Below are 14,422 nucleotides of genomic sequence, written 5' to 3' on the forward strand. Positions count from 1 at the left end.
ACGCAACAGGAGTAAGAATATGCTTCATTTAATTGCCTATCCTCTGACATGTATGTGTTCCTTACCTAAGCTCAGCCCTTTCAACATGTAATAACGTTCATTTGGTCATCTCCAATTACATTTTAGAAATCCCCAATACAAATGAATTTTGTCTATCTTCTTCTTTCCTTTGTAAATGAGTGCAGTATCTCCATCAGCCAGAAGACACTGGACAGTGGTCAACAATGGTTCACAACCTTCTTAGTTTGTGACCCCATAAGACAATGCTCTGTCTACTTACAACTCCTCCTCACAGGTTGCATATGTTTAAAGATCTTATACAGCCAGGTGCAATGGTGAAAAGTACATTTAATCAAGTAGTGCACATACAGTCTACTGCTTTGAGGTACTTTTACTTGAGCACTCCGATATTATGCCACTTCATACTTCTACTTTGCTACATTTCAGAAGAAATAGTGTGCTTGTACTCCACTGTGTGACGGCTATAGTTCCTTGTTGTTACGTATATGGCAGTTTAAGATTTTAAGACACATTGCTACAGATTAAACTATACGCAACAGCACGTAAAGTAGTTCAAATGACCTCTTCCAAGCTATTCGTACATTAAAATGCTGCTCAGATGTTAATGCAGCAATGCTGATAATTGAATAACATAATGCACTAATTTATTCTGAATAATTTACTTTTGATACTTGTTTTGCTGATAGTGCTTCTGTACTTTTACTATGTTCTATGCAGGAGTTTAGTATTGGTACTTTTAAGTACCTGATATTTTACAGGTCTCTTGGAGTAAAATTGCCATCATTAAAAAGAAAATGTGACTTGACAAAAGTCTGAAAAGATAAGCCCAACTTTGCGTAGCAGAAATATGTTTTTTTCTTCTTTCATTTTGTGAATTGTTTTATGACCCCTGAGAATTATTCCCCTTCCCCTGAGGAAGTCCCGACCACGTGTTTGGGAACCACTGTGATTCAAGATATGTGCCTATAATAATCCAAATATTTCATCTGGTGAATTGTTTCAAAGCTGATTGCCAGAATCAAATCTATAACCATAGGACAATGGATTCTCTCAATGACAAGAAGTGCTGAATTATTCACATCTTTATTAGTTCTGCTGAATTTGAACAAAGGGGTGGTTTGAATCAAGCCAGAACAGTACGAGTAACATAAATGCAAACAATAAATCTGAAACATGTATAAAATTGGTAGCATTTTGTTCTCTAAACAATGCAATACTGTAACTACATTTATCACCTACATCAAAAGGAACATCATTTTTGGACAGGGTTGCTATGTTTGCACCATCATGGTAGGCGGTTAGCCTATCTACACAGTTAAAAAAAACAAAAAAAACATAAAAGAAAGATCAAATGGCACATATTTTCTCTGTCAGTTCACCATAATATAATAACAGTAATAAAGATGATAATACTATGTAATACCTTAGAGATAAGTTAATATTCTTGAGAAACATCTTTGTATGCTGGCGTAAACAACACATATAAAAGCCATGATATTCACATGAGTCTACTGTACATCATAACTCGTGTATAGGACACTACATAGTGCAGTTAGCTGAATGCTCCCTTAGAAAGACACAGACTTTCCATTTTTCAGATTCTTTTTTTTTTACTTCCTTCTCCCCTGCTTTGTCTAAGTGAGCGATACAGAAGACAGTAGAGTTTTCAGGTTATACAGACTCCCTCAGTTTAGATTTTCAGTCTCCCTTCCCTTGTACCAAGCTTTCATGTACATCTTACTGTACTTTACTGCCGCCCCCCCGCCAAACAAAAACAAAATCCCTTTGCTCTCAATATATCTTCCTTTGCTGTATTGCCACTATAGTCCCTCTATCCTCAATCTCATAAACTGAAGCTTTTCATATGTAGACACACATGCACACACCCGCTCTCCCACACACACACACACACACACACACACACACACACACACACACACACACACAAACACACATACATTTACAATCTATAACTTTTATAATTATTTCTTTCTGGTATATCATATCTATAAATTTAATTTTAACTTTGGGGATACCGACTGACTTCTCAGATCTCTTGGCTGTAAATGCTCAACGTGAACGACACAATTGTCATAATAACCAAATTCAAATTGTGTGCTTCTGTTCACATTCTCCTTGCAGTTCAACGAGAAGAAATTTGAGCTGAGAGCGCCGCGAAAGCCCTCTGATGACCTCTAGTGTTTGTTTTTAGTCACCGCAGACGAGCCGCAGCGAAGGCAAACCAGGTCGTCCCACATCGATAAACATATTCTCTATTCAGTTTGGGGTTGATTATCTACTAAACATATCTATTTCATTCAGTTTGTAGAAAATATAAACTCTGTTGGTCTTGATGATGCATTTAAATGAGTCGTGCATTGGACCCTGTGCATGAAATGACTTGAAAACTGAATCAGGAATCCGTCTGTGTGAACTTCGACGTCGATATCTGCTGGTATTTAAATGAAATAGTCCAGCCATGTGTAATGCCTTTGTAAAACTGGTTTGCTGATATTATAATTAAAGCACTAAAAACGATAATAGCACTCCTGATTCTTTTTTTTCATTTTTTTTTCATCTGTTCCCAGTATTGGCATTTTTCTCGTATACATGCTGGAAAGAAATGGAGTAAGGCGCTCTCTGGCCAAAAATGCAAGTTAACATCACACACTCTGACCACTATTTCTACTTTTACATTACCAGTGACACAGACTTACAATGAATAAATACCGCATGATGTTCCGGTTGATCATTTCTGACAATATCCCTGATTGTCTTGGTCCTTTTCTAGCATGGGCATGAAATGACCCCCTGTGTTGGTGCTGTCGTCTAAACATTGTCATTTCACATTTAGTTTTCTGCCATCCAGCAGTGTGGCACACTTCTCATGAACACTGATTAGGTAGGATGTAGTAGTGTGCGACTTGTGAGAGAAAGGCTGCTTAGGAGGTTGAAAAATCCTTGATAGAGTGAACGAAGTTCAACTGCTTGTTGCTGACAATGTTGGATTATGCAGTCGCTGTTGTTGCTGTTCAGTGTCTTTAGTTGCTTTGAAAAGTATGTCAGACTGTCCTGATTTATTCTATTGTAGACTGAAATGTTTTCAACTGTATGCTGAAGTGGTTCTGTGTGAGAGGTCTTGTATATCGAACTGGACAATACGTCGTGGAGCCGTCTCTATATCTCAGTGGACTCTATCCTCTCCAGGCGTGAGGGTCCTGCCCAGGGATTGGCAAGCTGGTGGAGCGACGGAGGGCCCTTCTGGTCCTCACAAGGAGGGGAGATGGTGAGGGCGATGGGGCTAGGGAGAGAGCGTGGGGACTGAGCAGACAGCGGTGAGAGGCCCGGTGGTGGAGGCGGAGAATTGGAGGAGGTGGGGGAGGTGGTGGTGGTAGTGGTGATGGTGGTGGTGGTGGACGTTGTGTTCGGTTTGGCTCCCAGCTGGCTCAGCCGTTTTTCCAAAGCCTGGTTCTTCTGCAGCGTCTCCACGTAGCTGAGTTGCAGCTGCGCCTGGTATTTCAAAACCCGCTCCTTCTCGTCCTGCCAGGTGTGTCGCTCCTGGTCGAAGTTGAGGGCCTGACGCTCCCGTTGCTGCCGCTCCAGGCGCAACGCGGCCTGCAGCTGCTCGAGTTGCCTGCGCAGCTCCCCTGCCTCGTCCCAGTGACCCTCCTGGCCCCGCTGTGGCTGGTGGCCGTCCTGACGCAGTTGCACCTCCTGACAGAGTTGGGCCTCGTGACGGAGCTGGGCCTCTTGGCGCATTTGGGCCTCGTGGCAGAGCTGGGCCTCTTGACGGAGCTGCACCTCTTGGCGCATTTGGGCTTCGTGGCGGAGATGAGCCTCCTGACGAAGCTGGGCCTCCTGGCGCATTTGGCCGTCCGGTCGGATTTGGGCATCCTGGCGCATTCGGATGTCCTGATGCATGTGGGCATCCTGCCGCTGCTGCGCGTCGCGCCATTGAGCTTCTTCGCGTTGCTGCCTCTGAGCTTCCTGCCTTTGGGCTTTGGCTTCATCACTCTGAAGACTCAGCAGGGTGTCAGATGTGGGGGTGAGAGAGTTGAATGAGGGCTCAGTGGGGTTTCGTGGGCAGTGGACAAGTCCCCATGGTGGCAACAGACCTGCCGCAGCTAAGTTAGGGCTCACAACAACTTCTACTCCCCTGCTCACTTCATTCAGAGCCCGCTTTAAACCAAGCACCTCCGCCTCGAATACACCCAGCTTCTCTCTAAGGATGGACACCTGTAGAAAGGAAAATATGTATCACATGAAAATATCATTCAGTTTTACATTTATTTCAATGTATTCTAAATGTCAAATCAAGTCAGGTGCCTAATCACACGTGGGGTGTCTCCTACATTAGAACAAAAGCAAAACAAGACATAAAATTGTTATTTTGAAATCCCCCCCGATGAGTATTAATTGACGTGTAATTGAAAACCCACCTCTGACAGAGTCCTCCTCAGCTCTCCCTCACATTTCTCCAGCTCCACACTCTTGGTGCTGTAGGAGTCCTTCAGGCCCAGCATGGTCTCCTCCCGCTCCCTCAGCTGGGCATTGAGCTCCTTCAGCTGGCCTCTCAGGGCCACCATCTCTCCAGCTCGCTGGGTCACTTCCGCCTGACTCTCCCTCAGCTGCTGCTTCAGCAAGGAGATCTCGCCCGCCTTCTGACACACCTGCCGCACAAAGAACGAGTGAATGGGTGAGCGGTATCATTTGTTTTGTATTTAGCAGTGTTTCGTGTTTGTGGTAAACATGCTTCCTTTCCCATTGCATGTATGCTTTTACACACAGATGTATTCAGCTTCACACACACCCTCATACTCCACTGCTCATACCATGATGGAACCCTGATAACATTTTACTGAGCTAGTCAAGCGCACCAAGTCATATTCTCATATCTCACCTCCCACTTGGTTTCCTCCAGACGAGGCAAGATGTCAGCCTGCTCCTTCCTGTAATCCAGACACTTTCTCTCCAGGTCCTCTCTCTGGGCCAACAGGGCCGCCATCTCCTCCTGGAGCCTCCTCTTGTCCTGGGACAGACGGCCTATCTGGGCCTGCAGGGCCGTCTGGGAGCGCTGAGCGCGACGGGTAACCTAGAGACAAAATGTACATATATACGTTGTGAGTTTTTGACAGTCTCCATCTATATGTGGGACATACATATATGTACAGTCCATGACCCATTCAGTGTTGTATGTCAGGGACAGATTTGATTTAAATGCCTTTCAGATGATGCTGCATGTACACGCATCCCAACTCCAAAATACATCACTAAACCCTTTGGAGAAATTCCACGACTGCGTTTGGACTCAAGATGCGAGCAAAGTAAAAATACGGTGCGGTCACTTCCTAAAGATCAAAATATGTAGCGAGTTCACCTGCTGCAGACGCGAAGCGTAGTTCTGTCTCAGCTCGTCCATCTGTCGCTCCCAGACACGTTGCTTCTCCTCAAACACCTGAATGATTGCTGCCTCACTTTGGTCCACGTTTCTGCGCATATGCTGCACCTGGTAGAAAAGAAGGACACAGAACAGCCCGTTGAAAAGTGAAAGTACAAGAAGTCCAACTTGGATGACAAAATGTGGGCCTATCAAAACAAACTGCTTCAGATCAGAACTGATCCTACAAATGCTCAAAAGTATCCTCCTTCTTTTAACGGAGAGCCCTACAAGTGCAAAACAGCCGCACATCAGACACCATCTGAGTGACCTCTGACCTCTTGCTCTTTCTCCCACAAGCGGTCCTCGAGGTCCTGGATGATGTCATCGGACGAGGGGGAGGGGCGTAGAGGTGCTGGGGCGTCACTCAGGTGGCTCAGCCTCTGATAGGACGAGGAGCTCTTCCCCGAGGAGGACCGGCCGCTGTCTGAGGCGCTGAGCCCGTTCTGCAGGAGAGGACCACATCACGACACATTAGAGATGATGGTAGCAGGGCGCGGTAAGCAGCAGCCCGAGCGAGTATATGGATGATGGCCGTACCTGGTAGCCAGGCTTTTCAAGCTTGTCGAGGCCTGCAGCTGCCCCGACCATGCCCAACCTGTTGATGTGGCTGGTGGAAGCACTCAGAGGCCCCAGCACTGCTGGGGGCCCACAACCGGACCCCGAGCCCGTATAGGTGGGCAGGCTGGTCAGGGAGTTCCTCCCTGAGTCAGACAATCCTCCCTGAACCACTTCAATACCGTTTCCCCCGCCCTCAGTTCTGCTGACCCTCACTGGGCTGTCCTGGTCCAGGAGCAGGGCCTCTGGGACCTCTCCTGATTCTGCTCCTGCTCCATCCCTGCCTCTCCTGCCTCCTCTGCTCTCACTGAACCCTTCACTCCTTGCCTCAGTCTTGCCCTCGCTCCCAGCCCCTCCTGCCTGGCCCACCAGGTTCTGCATGGAGTGGAAGCTCTTGGGAACCACCGGCTTGAAGGCAGAGGGACGAACAAGGCCTGAGTTGTTCTGCATCGCCTGCGACAGAGAAGGAGGAAGGAAGAGAGACAGAGAAATAAGAGAGAAAGGTACACCGTAGTCAAAGTTCCAATGATACAATTCAGCATTGAGATGTGTTAAGCACAATAACACAAGATATTATGATATATGTAAGACTGCTTGAGATGCATTTGGTTTATTTTCTGATGCACTTTAATCCTTACAAACAGGTTTATGCCGGATGGCATAAATCAAGTTTTTAAAGGGTGTGTTTTAGATTTTTATCAAGTCTACCTTAGTACAACACTCATATGCCCATGAAGTGTTTTTTGGTGGCTAAAATAATTGCTCCCATATATACTGGCCTTGATACGATCCCTTTATAACGTGACAGATTTGGGAAGGTTCACAGTTCTCACTCCAGCAGTCTCATATGACCAAATAAAGTGGCCAGAGTTACAGTCGTTTAAGTGAAACTTTCCCCTTTGTGTTCGTAGCCCTCCACCGCAGCTCAGTCAGGACACACTGTTGTGGGAAAGGAGGGGATTTACCCCAAATACTGTAATTTTGGACGATTCCAACATGATTCACGTTGATTATGAAAATCCCGTTTGGATTAAAGCAAGGATGAAATAAAAGTTTGAAATATAAAGATCATTTTGTGTTGCAGAATTTAGTTTTTCACTATTTCCGAATCATCTCATGACCCCTTCCATTCATTTTACAACCGCTTCGACGGTGCTGACCCCCAGGTTTGGGAGCCACTGTCCTAAATCTTGAAGTACCTGCTCCAGTTTCCCCGACACTGGCAGGATCTTGGGCGGGTTGTGGTTCGGAGGGTTATGGCCGCCTGGTTTGCTCTCACTGTCAGCTCTGGCGGCTGCCATCTCTCTGTGCTGGTGTTGGTGGTGGCTCATGCCAACGCTGCTCTTCTCGTTTGCTCCTCGTCCCACAAGGTTCCCACAAACGTCTAACCCTGCGGCCTGCATCTCTCTCTCTCTCTCCAACCTCTCGTTCTCCAGCCTCTCTCTTTCCCTCTCCCTCTCCCTCTCTCGCTCCCTCTCCCTCTCTATCTTCTCCCTCTCAATCCTCTCCCTTTCCCTCTCCCTGGCTCTCTCCCTCTCCCGCTCCCTCTCTCGCTCCAGCCTCTCCCTCTCCACTCGATCCCGCTCCCTCTCCCGGTTCCTCTCCCTCTCGCGCTCCCTGTCTAACCGCTCTCTGTCCCAGTCTCGGTCCCGGTCCCTGTCTCTCCCCCTCTCACGCTGCCTCTCCCTCTCCCTCTCCCACTCCCTCTCCCGCCTGCCTGCTCCGTTGCCACACTCCAACTGGTTGTTGTTGGACGGGGCCGCCATGGTACACTCAGTGTTGGTGGAGGAGGCTGTTTCGGTGGGCCGGTCAGTCCCGGTACAGGTCCCAGTCCCAACACTAACACTCCCTCGTTCATCACTAGAAGCCGTCCCGTCAGATATAGTCGCCGGTGGACGGGGCAGTCGCTCTGCGCTGCAGCTGCGGTCGGCAGGGCAACGGCGAGAGAGAGGAGGGGCTCTTGGCAGGGTGGTCCTCGTACCCACAGACTTCATGGCAAACTCCTGCTCTCCTGCCACCCCACTGCCAACACTGCCCATAGTGGGGGTCAAAGGTCAGGGATTAGAGGTTAGGAGTCAGGATTGGGGAGGGTCACAGATACATTTGGAAGTAGTGTGGGTCATCACAACCTAATGCAGGTAGTGGGGGCACACACACTAGAGGAACACAGAAAAACGAAAGGGGTTATACAATATTATAATTGCATAATGACTGGTTATACAATAACAGCTAATGCAGAGTAGATCCCAACCCACCCACAGGGGCAGCGTGGTCCTCCCACCATGATAACAATGAGACGGGTCTGACGGACAAGTCTGGACAGTTATAGTGAGGCTATAAGTAAAGTGTAATACAACCTGTCCTCCAGCTAAATGATGACATCACAGTGCTTCTCTCTGTTGCTGGCATGTATTTATCATGTCTACACTTTGTGGGTAGAGAGGGAGTTCTTTTTTTATCATTTGTTTGTGTGCACGAGTTAGGTGTTGCTGGCTCAAGAGGTCACTCACACCGATCCAGTACAAAACAGAGATTACACTGGATCTGGTGCCCATTAGCATCGTTTTACTGGAGGAGGGTATTTGTTTGTTTGTTTTGCATTTTTTTTGTGTGGATGCAAATACAGGAACATCTGCATAAAAGTGCAATTGAATACAGTAGAAAACAACAGCCCTGCAATAAATACAATTGTTGTGGAGCTTATAATGTTCAGCTTTTGTTCAGTCTGCATCAGATGCTGCTTCACTCCTTAATGCTCCATGTGTCGAAATGATAATAATACCAACAATAATTGTTAAAAAAAAAAAAATTCTGTTAGATATGTTTTTCTTTTCTTTTTATCCTGTTATGAACCAAATATGGACAGAGAGAGTGAGAGAGACAGTTATTAACAGAAATCCAAATGGATCAGGTTCATAAGCAATTCCTGTACATTTTGGAAAAGTCGTGAATCATCAATGTAAAGCGTGTTTTTAGGGATGTTTAAAGGCCTTTTTAGGTCCATGGGGACTTTTTCAGCTGTAGTCACTGGTGGTGTATTGAATTGCTTTACAAAATAACTGGAACACTGTCTATTAAAGTGCAGTACAAGTCAAAGCAAAAATACCCCAAACTATGGCCAGACGTCAACATCTCTCTACCGCTCTCCCAATATCAACATCTCATTGTAAAATACTCCAAAGAGCGATTCATTGCACTGCTGTTGTATTAGTTTGCATGAGGCTGTTCCTGTCCAACCCTCTGCGTATACACTCTGCAGCCAGTTCATTGGGTGCACCGAGCTCAAATGAATGTAATCTAATACAACAACCCTGCAATCCATCTTTCCTTCAGAATCAGAATCAGAATCAGAAACCGTTTATTGCCATCATATGTTGAACATACAAGGAATTTGACATGATAGTTATAATGTTGAGTTTCTGTTGAAACTGTTTCAGAGATTCAACTTTACGGTCCGTTTGGAGGATGTAGTTTGTGGTGCTTTTGAATTGTATCTTGCGTTATACTGCTGGCCTGTGTCAAAAGTATGATGCCTTTATTTACTGTACTCTCAGTTGATATTATGTATATGCTCAGGCATATTCGTGTTTAATCGAATCATCGCAAGTTAACAGACAGTTTAGGTAGACTGGTTGGTTTATGGGGCTCTGGGCAAACTGGGTTGGGGGGAATGTGAGCGAGGGAGGCTCATTAGACTCCTATCAGGTTGATCTGTGCCTGGTTGTACAGGGAGGTGTTTCATTGATATGAATGGTGTGGACAAAATATGAAACGCCTATCGGCACAATGGAAATCAATTCAACAGAACCACAAACTACAGCCTCCAAAATGACCATAAAGTTGACACAATGCTTCTCGAAAACAGCTTAGGAATTATTGCATGGCCGTATTATAATTTTTTTTAGCTTGGTGTACCTAATAAACAAATGAGTGTTCAGATGTCTTTCCCTTGGTTTCCTGTTAACCATTCACTGTCTCCTAGTAAAAGACAAAAAAATGCACTGAGAGAGAGACACGTCTCAATGTAACGCAATGCAATTCAACATCACCGCCAACCGCAGCCTCCAGAAATGACTAAACCTGAATACATAAACTTGGTGAAGGTGGGATTGATTGCAGGAATGTTGTGCTAGTTATAGATATAGGGTGCAGGCCTACATAATAAGCTGGCAAGTATTTTGTACACAGACAGTTATGTGTATATGCCTTCACCAACGTTCAGTGTTAAAGAGCTCGCTTCAAAATCACACAGTAGCATGTTACCCTGGTGTGTGTATATATATATATATATATATATATATATATATATATATATATATATATATATATATACATAGATAGATGGATAGATAGAGACGCAGTCATGCCCGTACACCTCCCCGTCTCAGCCCATTTACTCGAGGTTTACTTCCACTTGGGTGAATAGTAGTAGTAAAATGCACTGCTTATCATATCTGCTGCTCTGCCTCAATCCCCTCCCCTCACGACTCCCCCACTTCTCTCTCTCTCTCTCTCTCTCTCCCTTTTTCCTCTGCATCCCTGGGCGGCAAGGGCGGCTTTAGCAGCATCCGCATCAAGCCCTGAATCGACTGCGCTCCCAAACAATTACTCGCTAGGCCCCGTGACGAGAAATAACCGCACGACCCTCGCTGAATCAAAAAAAAAAGAAGAGAAAATATAGAAAAGCCCACATCCAGATTAAAATGCACAGCGTCATTGATATTGACGACAGTGGCTTTGATTTACCGATTGTAGCATCCTGGCGGTCCATCATCAAAGGCTACTCACTGTTTTGCAGCTCGGCGGTTTGTAAGATGGCAGCCTCAATAAATAATGTTGTCAGAAGACCAGCACCGCCAGTCTGCGTTGTTACCGTGGGTCGGTAATATTGGGGACGCTGTCTTCGACCGCTGTCAGCGTCGGATGCTGATGATGGAGTCGGTTGATACGCGCACCAGCTGAGAGACACACACCCACCTCTGGCCCCGCCCCTCAGGCTGCGTGAAACAAACGCCCCCTTTTGGCATGTAGAGTCATATACAGTCCCCTGGATGGATGGATGGATGGAGGTGGATGAGACTGTAGTGATGCTGGCTGACAAATATTTTAATATATAGAGGTGGAGGAAGTATTCAGATCCTTCACCTGAGTAAAACTACTCATATCACCCTGTGACAGTGACATGTGTGCATATTATAGCCATAGATTAGTATTACTCACGCCTTAATGTAAAAGCCGGATTGTACTCCTCTTGGTTGAGGTGGAGCTATTTGAAAGTTAGTTGTACTTCAGCTAATGATCGTTTTCTTTATCAGCTGATTCTTTCCCCTATGAATCGATGAATTGTTTGGTTCACTCAGAGCCCAAAGTAACACCTTCCCAATGCTTGTTTTGTCCAACCACCGTTCCAAACCTCAATGTTATCAATAATAAATTATTAATAATTAGAATAATTGAGAAAGAAAAGCAAGCTGGAACCATAAAATGTTTTGCATAAAAAACGACTTTAACATTTTATATATATATATATGTAGTTGTTTTTCATTTTCTGTCAACTGATAATTGGTTAATGGACTAATCGTTTCACCACTTTTATATATTGTTGGGTAGGTTAATTAATAACAAAGCATAATGTTATGTAAACTATTCCTATTATTTGTGTGCAATTTGTAATACATTTTCAAGTAACAGTAACTAAAGCTGTAGTTCAGTAAGAAGTATGACATTTCCCTCTGGAAATAAAAAGACATAAGTGTGCACAGTACTTGAGTAAATGTATTTAGTTATTCGACCACTGATTACAACTTAAAGTAGTACTTCGGCAATTTAGTGTTGTACTCCATAAAGTTGGAGGAGCTGGGAGTGGACAGATTTTTTAAATAATGTTAAAAAAGCAATGCTGCAAAGGGCAAGCTATCCTGATTTTTCTTCCCTGTCTGATATGGGTCAAGCTACAAATATACTGGATCCTACACTTCCCAGAATGCAACTCAACACCACTCTGCCTAAAGCCCTGTTCTGTTCTTCCACTCAATGTTTATTCATCCAGTGTGCAGCCCTTTAGCATTGAGCTTTTGTTCCTGTTCCTAGTATTATTATCATGATGATAAAGTAACATCTGAGACTCTCATGTATTCTCTTGGTTTTGATTTGCCTCCTCCTGTTGCGAACATTTTCTTAAATTTCTACTATTGTGTTATCTTTCATGATTTGCATTGGAAGATGTTTGTATCTTTACGGTTGTTATATGTCCTCTACTCACATCTCTTATTATACTTTTATTGGAACTTATTATTCTCTTTTGCTCGTCCTTATTCTTTCCTGCTGAAGCGGCGAGGAGCACCAGTGTGCCCCCTGCAGGATGGGAGCGGAACATCCAAGGCCCACGGCACACATGATTACATCCAACCCTCCAACCCTCCGAAGCTCCAAAGCCTTTCCAACGTGCTTGAATGTCCATGAGGTGGCAGTGGTGTCGTGTATTTGCTGGCAGTCTGCACTGGGACTTTTCGCAGCTGCAACACTGCTGTAAGCGTGGTGGGGAAGGACACTGGCTTTACATCTGTTTCATAGTGATAGGGATTCTCTGGCACCCTTTGGCCACTATATAAGGCGCTATGATCTCTACCCAGCTCAGCTAAGTCTGTGTGCTGGCTCAAGGGAAGTCACAAATGTAGAACCTTGCCTAAAACATAGGTTTTGTTTCTTTATACAAGTTAGGAAATGGAATGTGTATACCGTTCTTCACTGATTTACTTTAATGGCATTTTTGCATTTTTAACTGCGTATTTTATGTGTTTGGGATTTATGCTAGAAAAGCAGAATAAAACGATGCTGTTCATTGACCTATGAGAAGGCCCAGTGGTGTCAGCTACTATAACAGGTCCCGGTTACTTACTGCCTCCTTTATTTTTTAAAAGCTTGACTGGTCGCTCGGCTTGCAGATAGGCTCAGTTTGTCAGTCTTGACAGAATTTGCGTCTAAACTAGCTACCGTTATTGTGACGTCTCTTCACAAGATCATTGAATAAATACTTGGCAACATCGACGTAGATTTTACCCAACAACCATCATTGCATTTATCTACGCTAAATGATAAGAATACCAAAGAATATAATAAATTGATAATTTAATTGAATAGTTTTTTATACTTTATTTATTGCTCTTCTGGTCTATGTAGAATAGGCATATCATTCACTTTTTTACTTTAAATTTGGCTATAGATTGCGACTGACTTTTTTTTTGAAAGGAAAGAAAACCATAAAGGTTTTCAAAACATTGTGGGTCAGAAGAGTTACAAATTAGACACCACAGACCACTAATAATACAATGGCACTAGTGTGGGAGCATCAGTCATCATGTGTCATTGCACAAGTCTTGGATCATTTTTTGATGCCTTCGGTGACTCAAAGGCCGTTGTTGTCTCTATCTACTTAGATAATGTTTGAAATATTCATGCATTCAGCTAATATTCTGTAAATAATTACAATTTATAAGCTAGTCAAAAAGCTTTTTTGGGAAAAAAAAAGGAAAAAATTGGTATGAATGTAGAATCAAATACCAATATTATTATTCAGAATCAAATAGTGTTTTAAAAAAAAAAAAAAAATAAATAAAAAAACATTCTTTTTTGGAAGCCTTTGAATGTGTAGGTCCAGTTATTCCATTTACCGTTGTGGCCCATTACAGACAGAATTGCTTGAATCTTTTTCTTTTCACTCTGAACTGTGTAGAACATGCAAAGCATTCGTTCTGCTTCCACCTTGGGGTTATAAAAGCAGCTCAGTGTTCACATCTTCCTCACAAGATGACAGTGTGCTTTTATCCTCTCATTTCACATCAGCTGTAATACCCCTTTCACGTCCACTTTTTCTCCCCCCCACTGACTATCAGTGTTTTCACCACCAGAGAAGATCTGTCAGGATGTCCGACATTACAAACCACAGGACTCTGGGCCGGAGTATCTGTATCATCACAGGAGCCTCCAAGGGATTCGGACGGGCGCTGGCACACAAAGTAAGTGATCAACTTGTGGAAAGAAGGTAAGATGAGAAACAGAAAGACCAGCAAAGAAACAAATGTCTTGGTTCTGTCCAGCAGTCCCGCTGGCTGAAGCCTGGCTCTGTCCTCCTGTCCTCCAGGTGTTCCCCTGCGTGCCGCTCCTGCGATGGAGCATCGTGAACGTCTCATCAGCCTTTGCACTGCAGCCCTTGCCGTCCTGGGTGCTCTACTGCAGATAAGACAGATATGCAGAAGGAGATTCTGAGGTTGACAGGCATCAAACATCATCTGTTGCCCTGCCAGGAGTCTGCTGACAAACTGGTGAAGCTGCTTCTGGACGATGACTTCATCTCAGGAGCACACCTCGACTTCTTCGAAGTGTGATGTCGATATGAGACAGAGTGAA

General features: G+C 44.5%; 1 protein-coding gene across 1 annotated transcript; it reads right to left on the bottom strand.

Moving 5' to 3' along the window:
• Positions 1 to 3,198: 3,198 nt before the first annotated feature.
• lzts3b (leucine zipper, putative tumor suppressor family member 3b) lies at positions 3,199 to 7,428 on the bottom strand (the record flags this gene model as incomplete). Its single annotated transcript, XM_079270414.1, has 7 exons — positions 7,216 to 7,428; positions 5,999 to 6,469; positions 5,737 to 5,904; positions 5,399 to 5,527; positions 4,922 to 5,113; positions 4,461 to 4,691; positions 3,199 to 4,257 (listed from the first exon to the last, which is right to left on the bottom strand). Exons 1-7 carry the CDS (start codon positions 7,417 to 7,419, stop codon positions 3,199 to 3,201), a joined length of 2,454 nt encoding a protein of 817 aa, XP_079126540.1. The 5' UTR covers positions 7,420 to 7,428.
• Between the last annotated feature and the right edge of the window lie 6,994 nt (positions 7,429 to 14,422).

Source organism: Melanostigma gelatinosum (genome assembly GCF_949748355.1).
Source record: "Melanostigma gelatinosum genome assembly, chromosome: 6".
Taxonomy (NCBI): Eukaryota; Metazoa; Chordata; class Actinopteri; order Perciformes; family Zoarcidae; genus Melanostigma; species Melanostigma gelatinosum.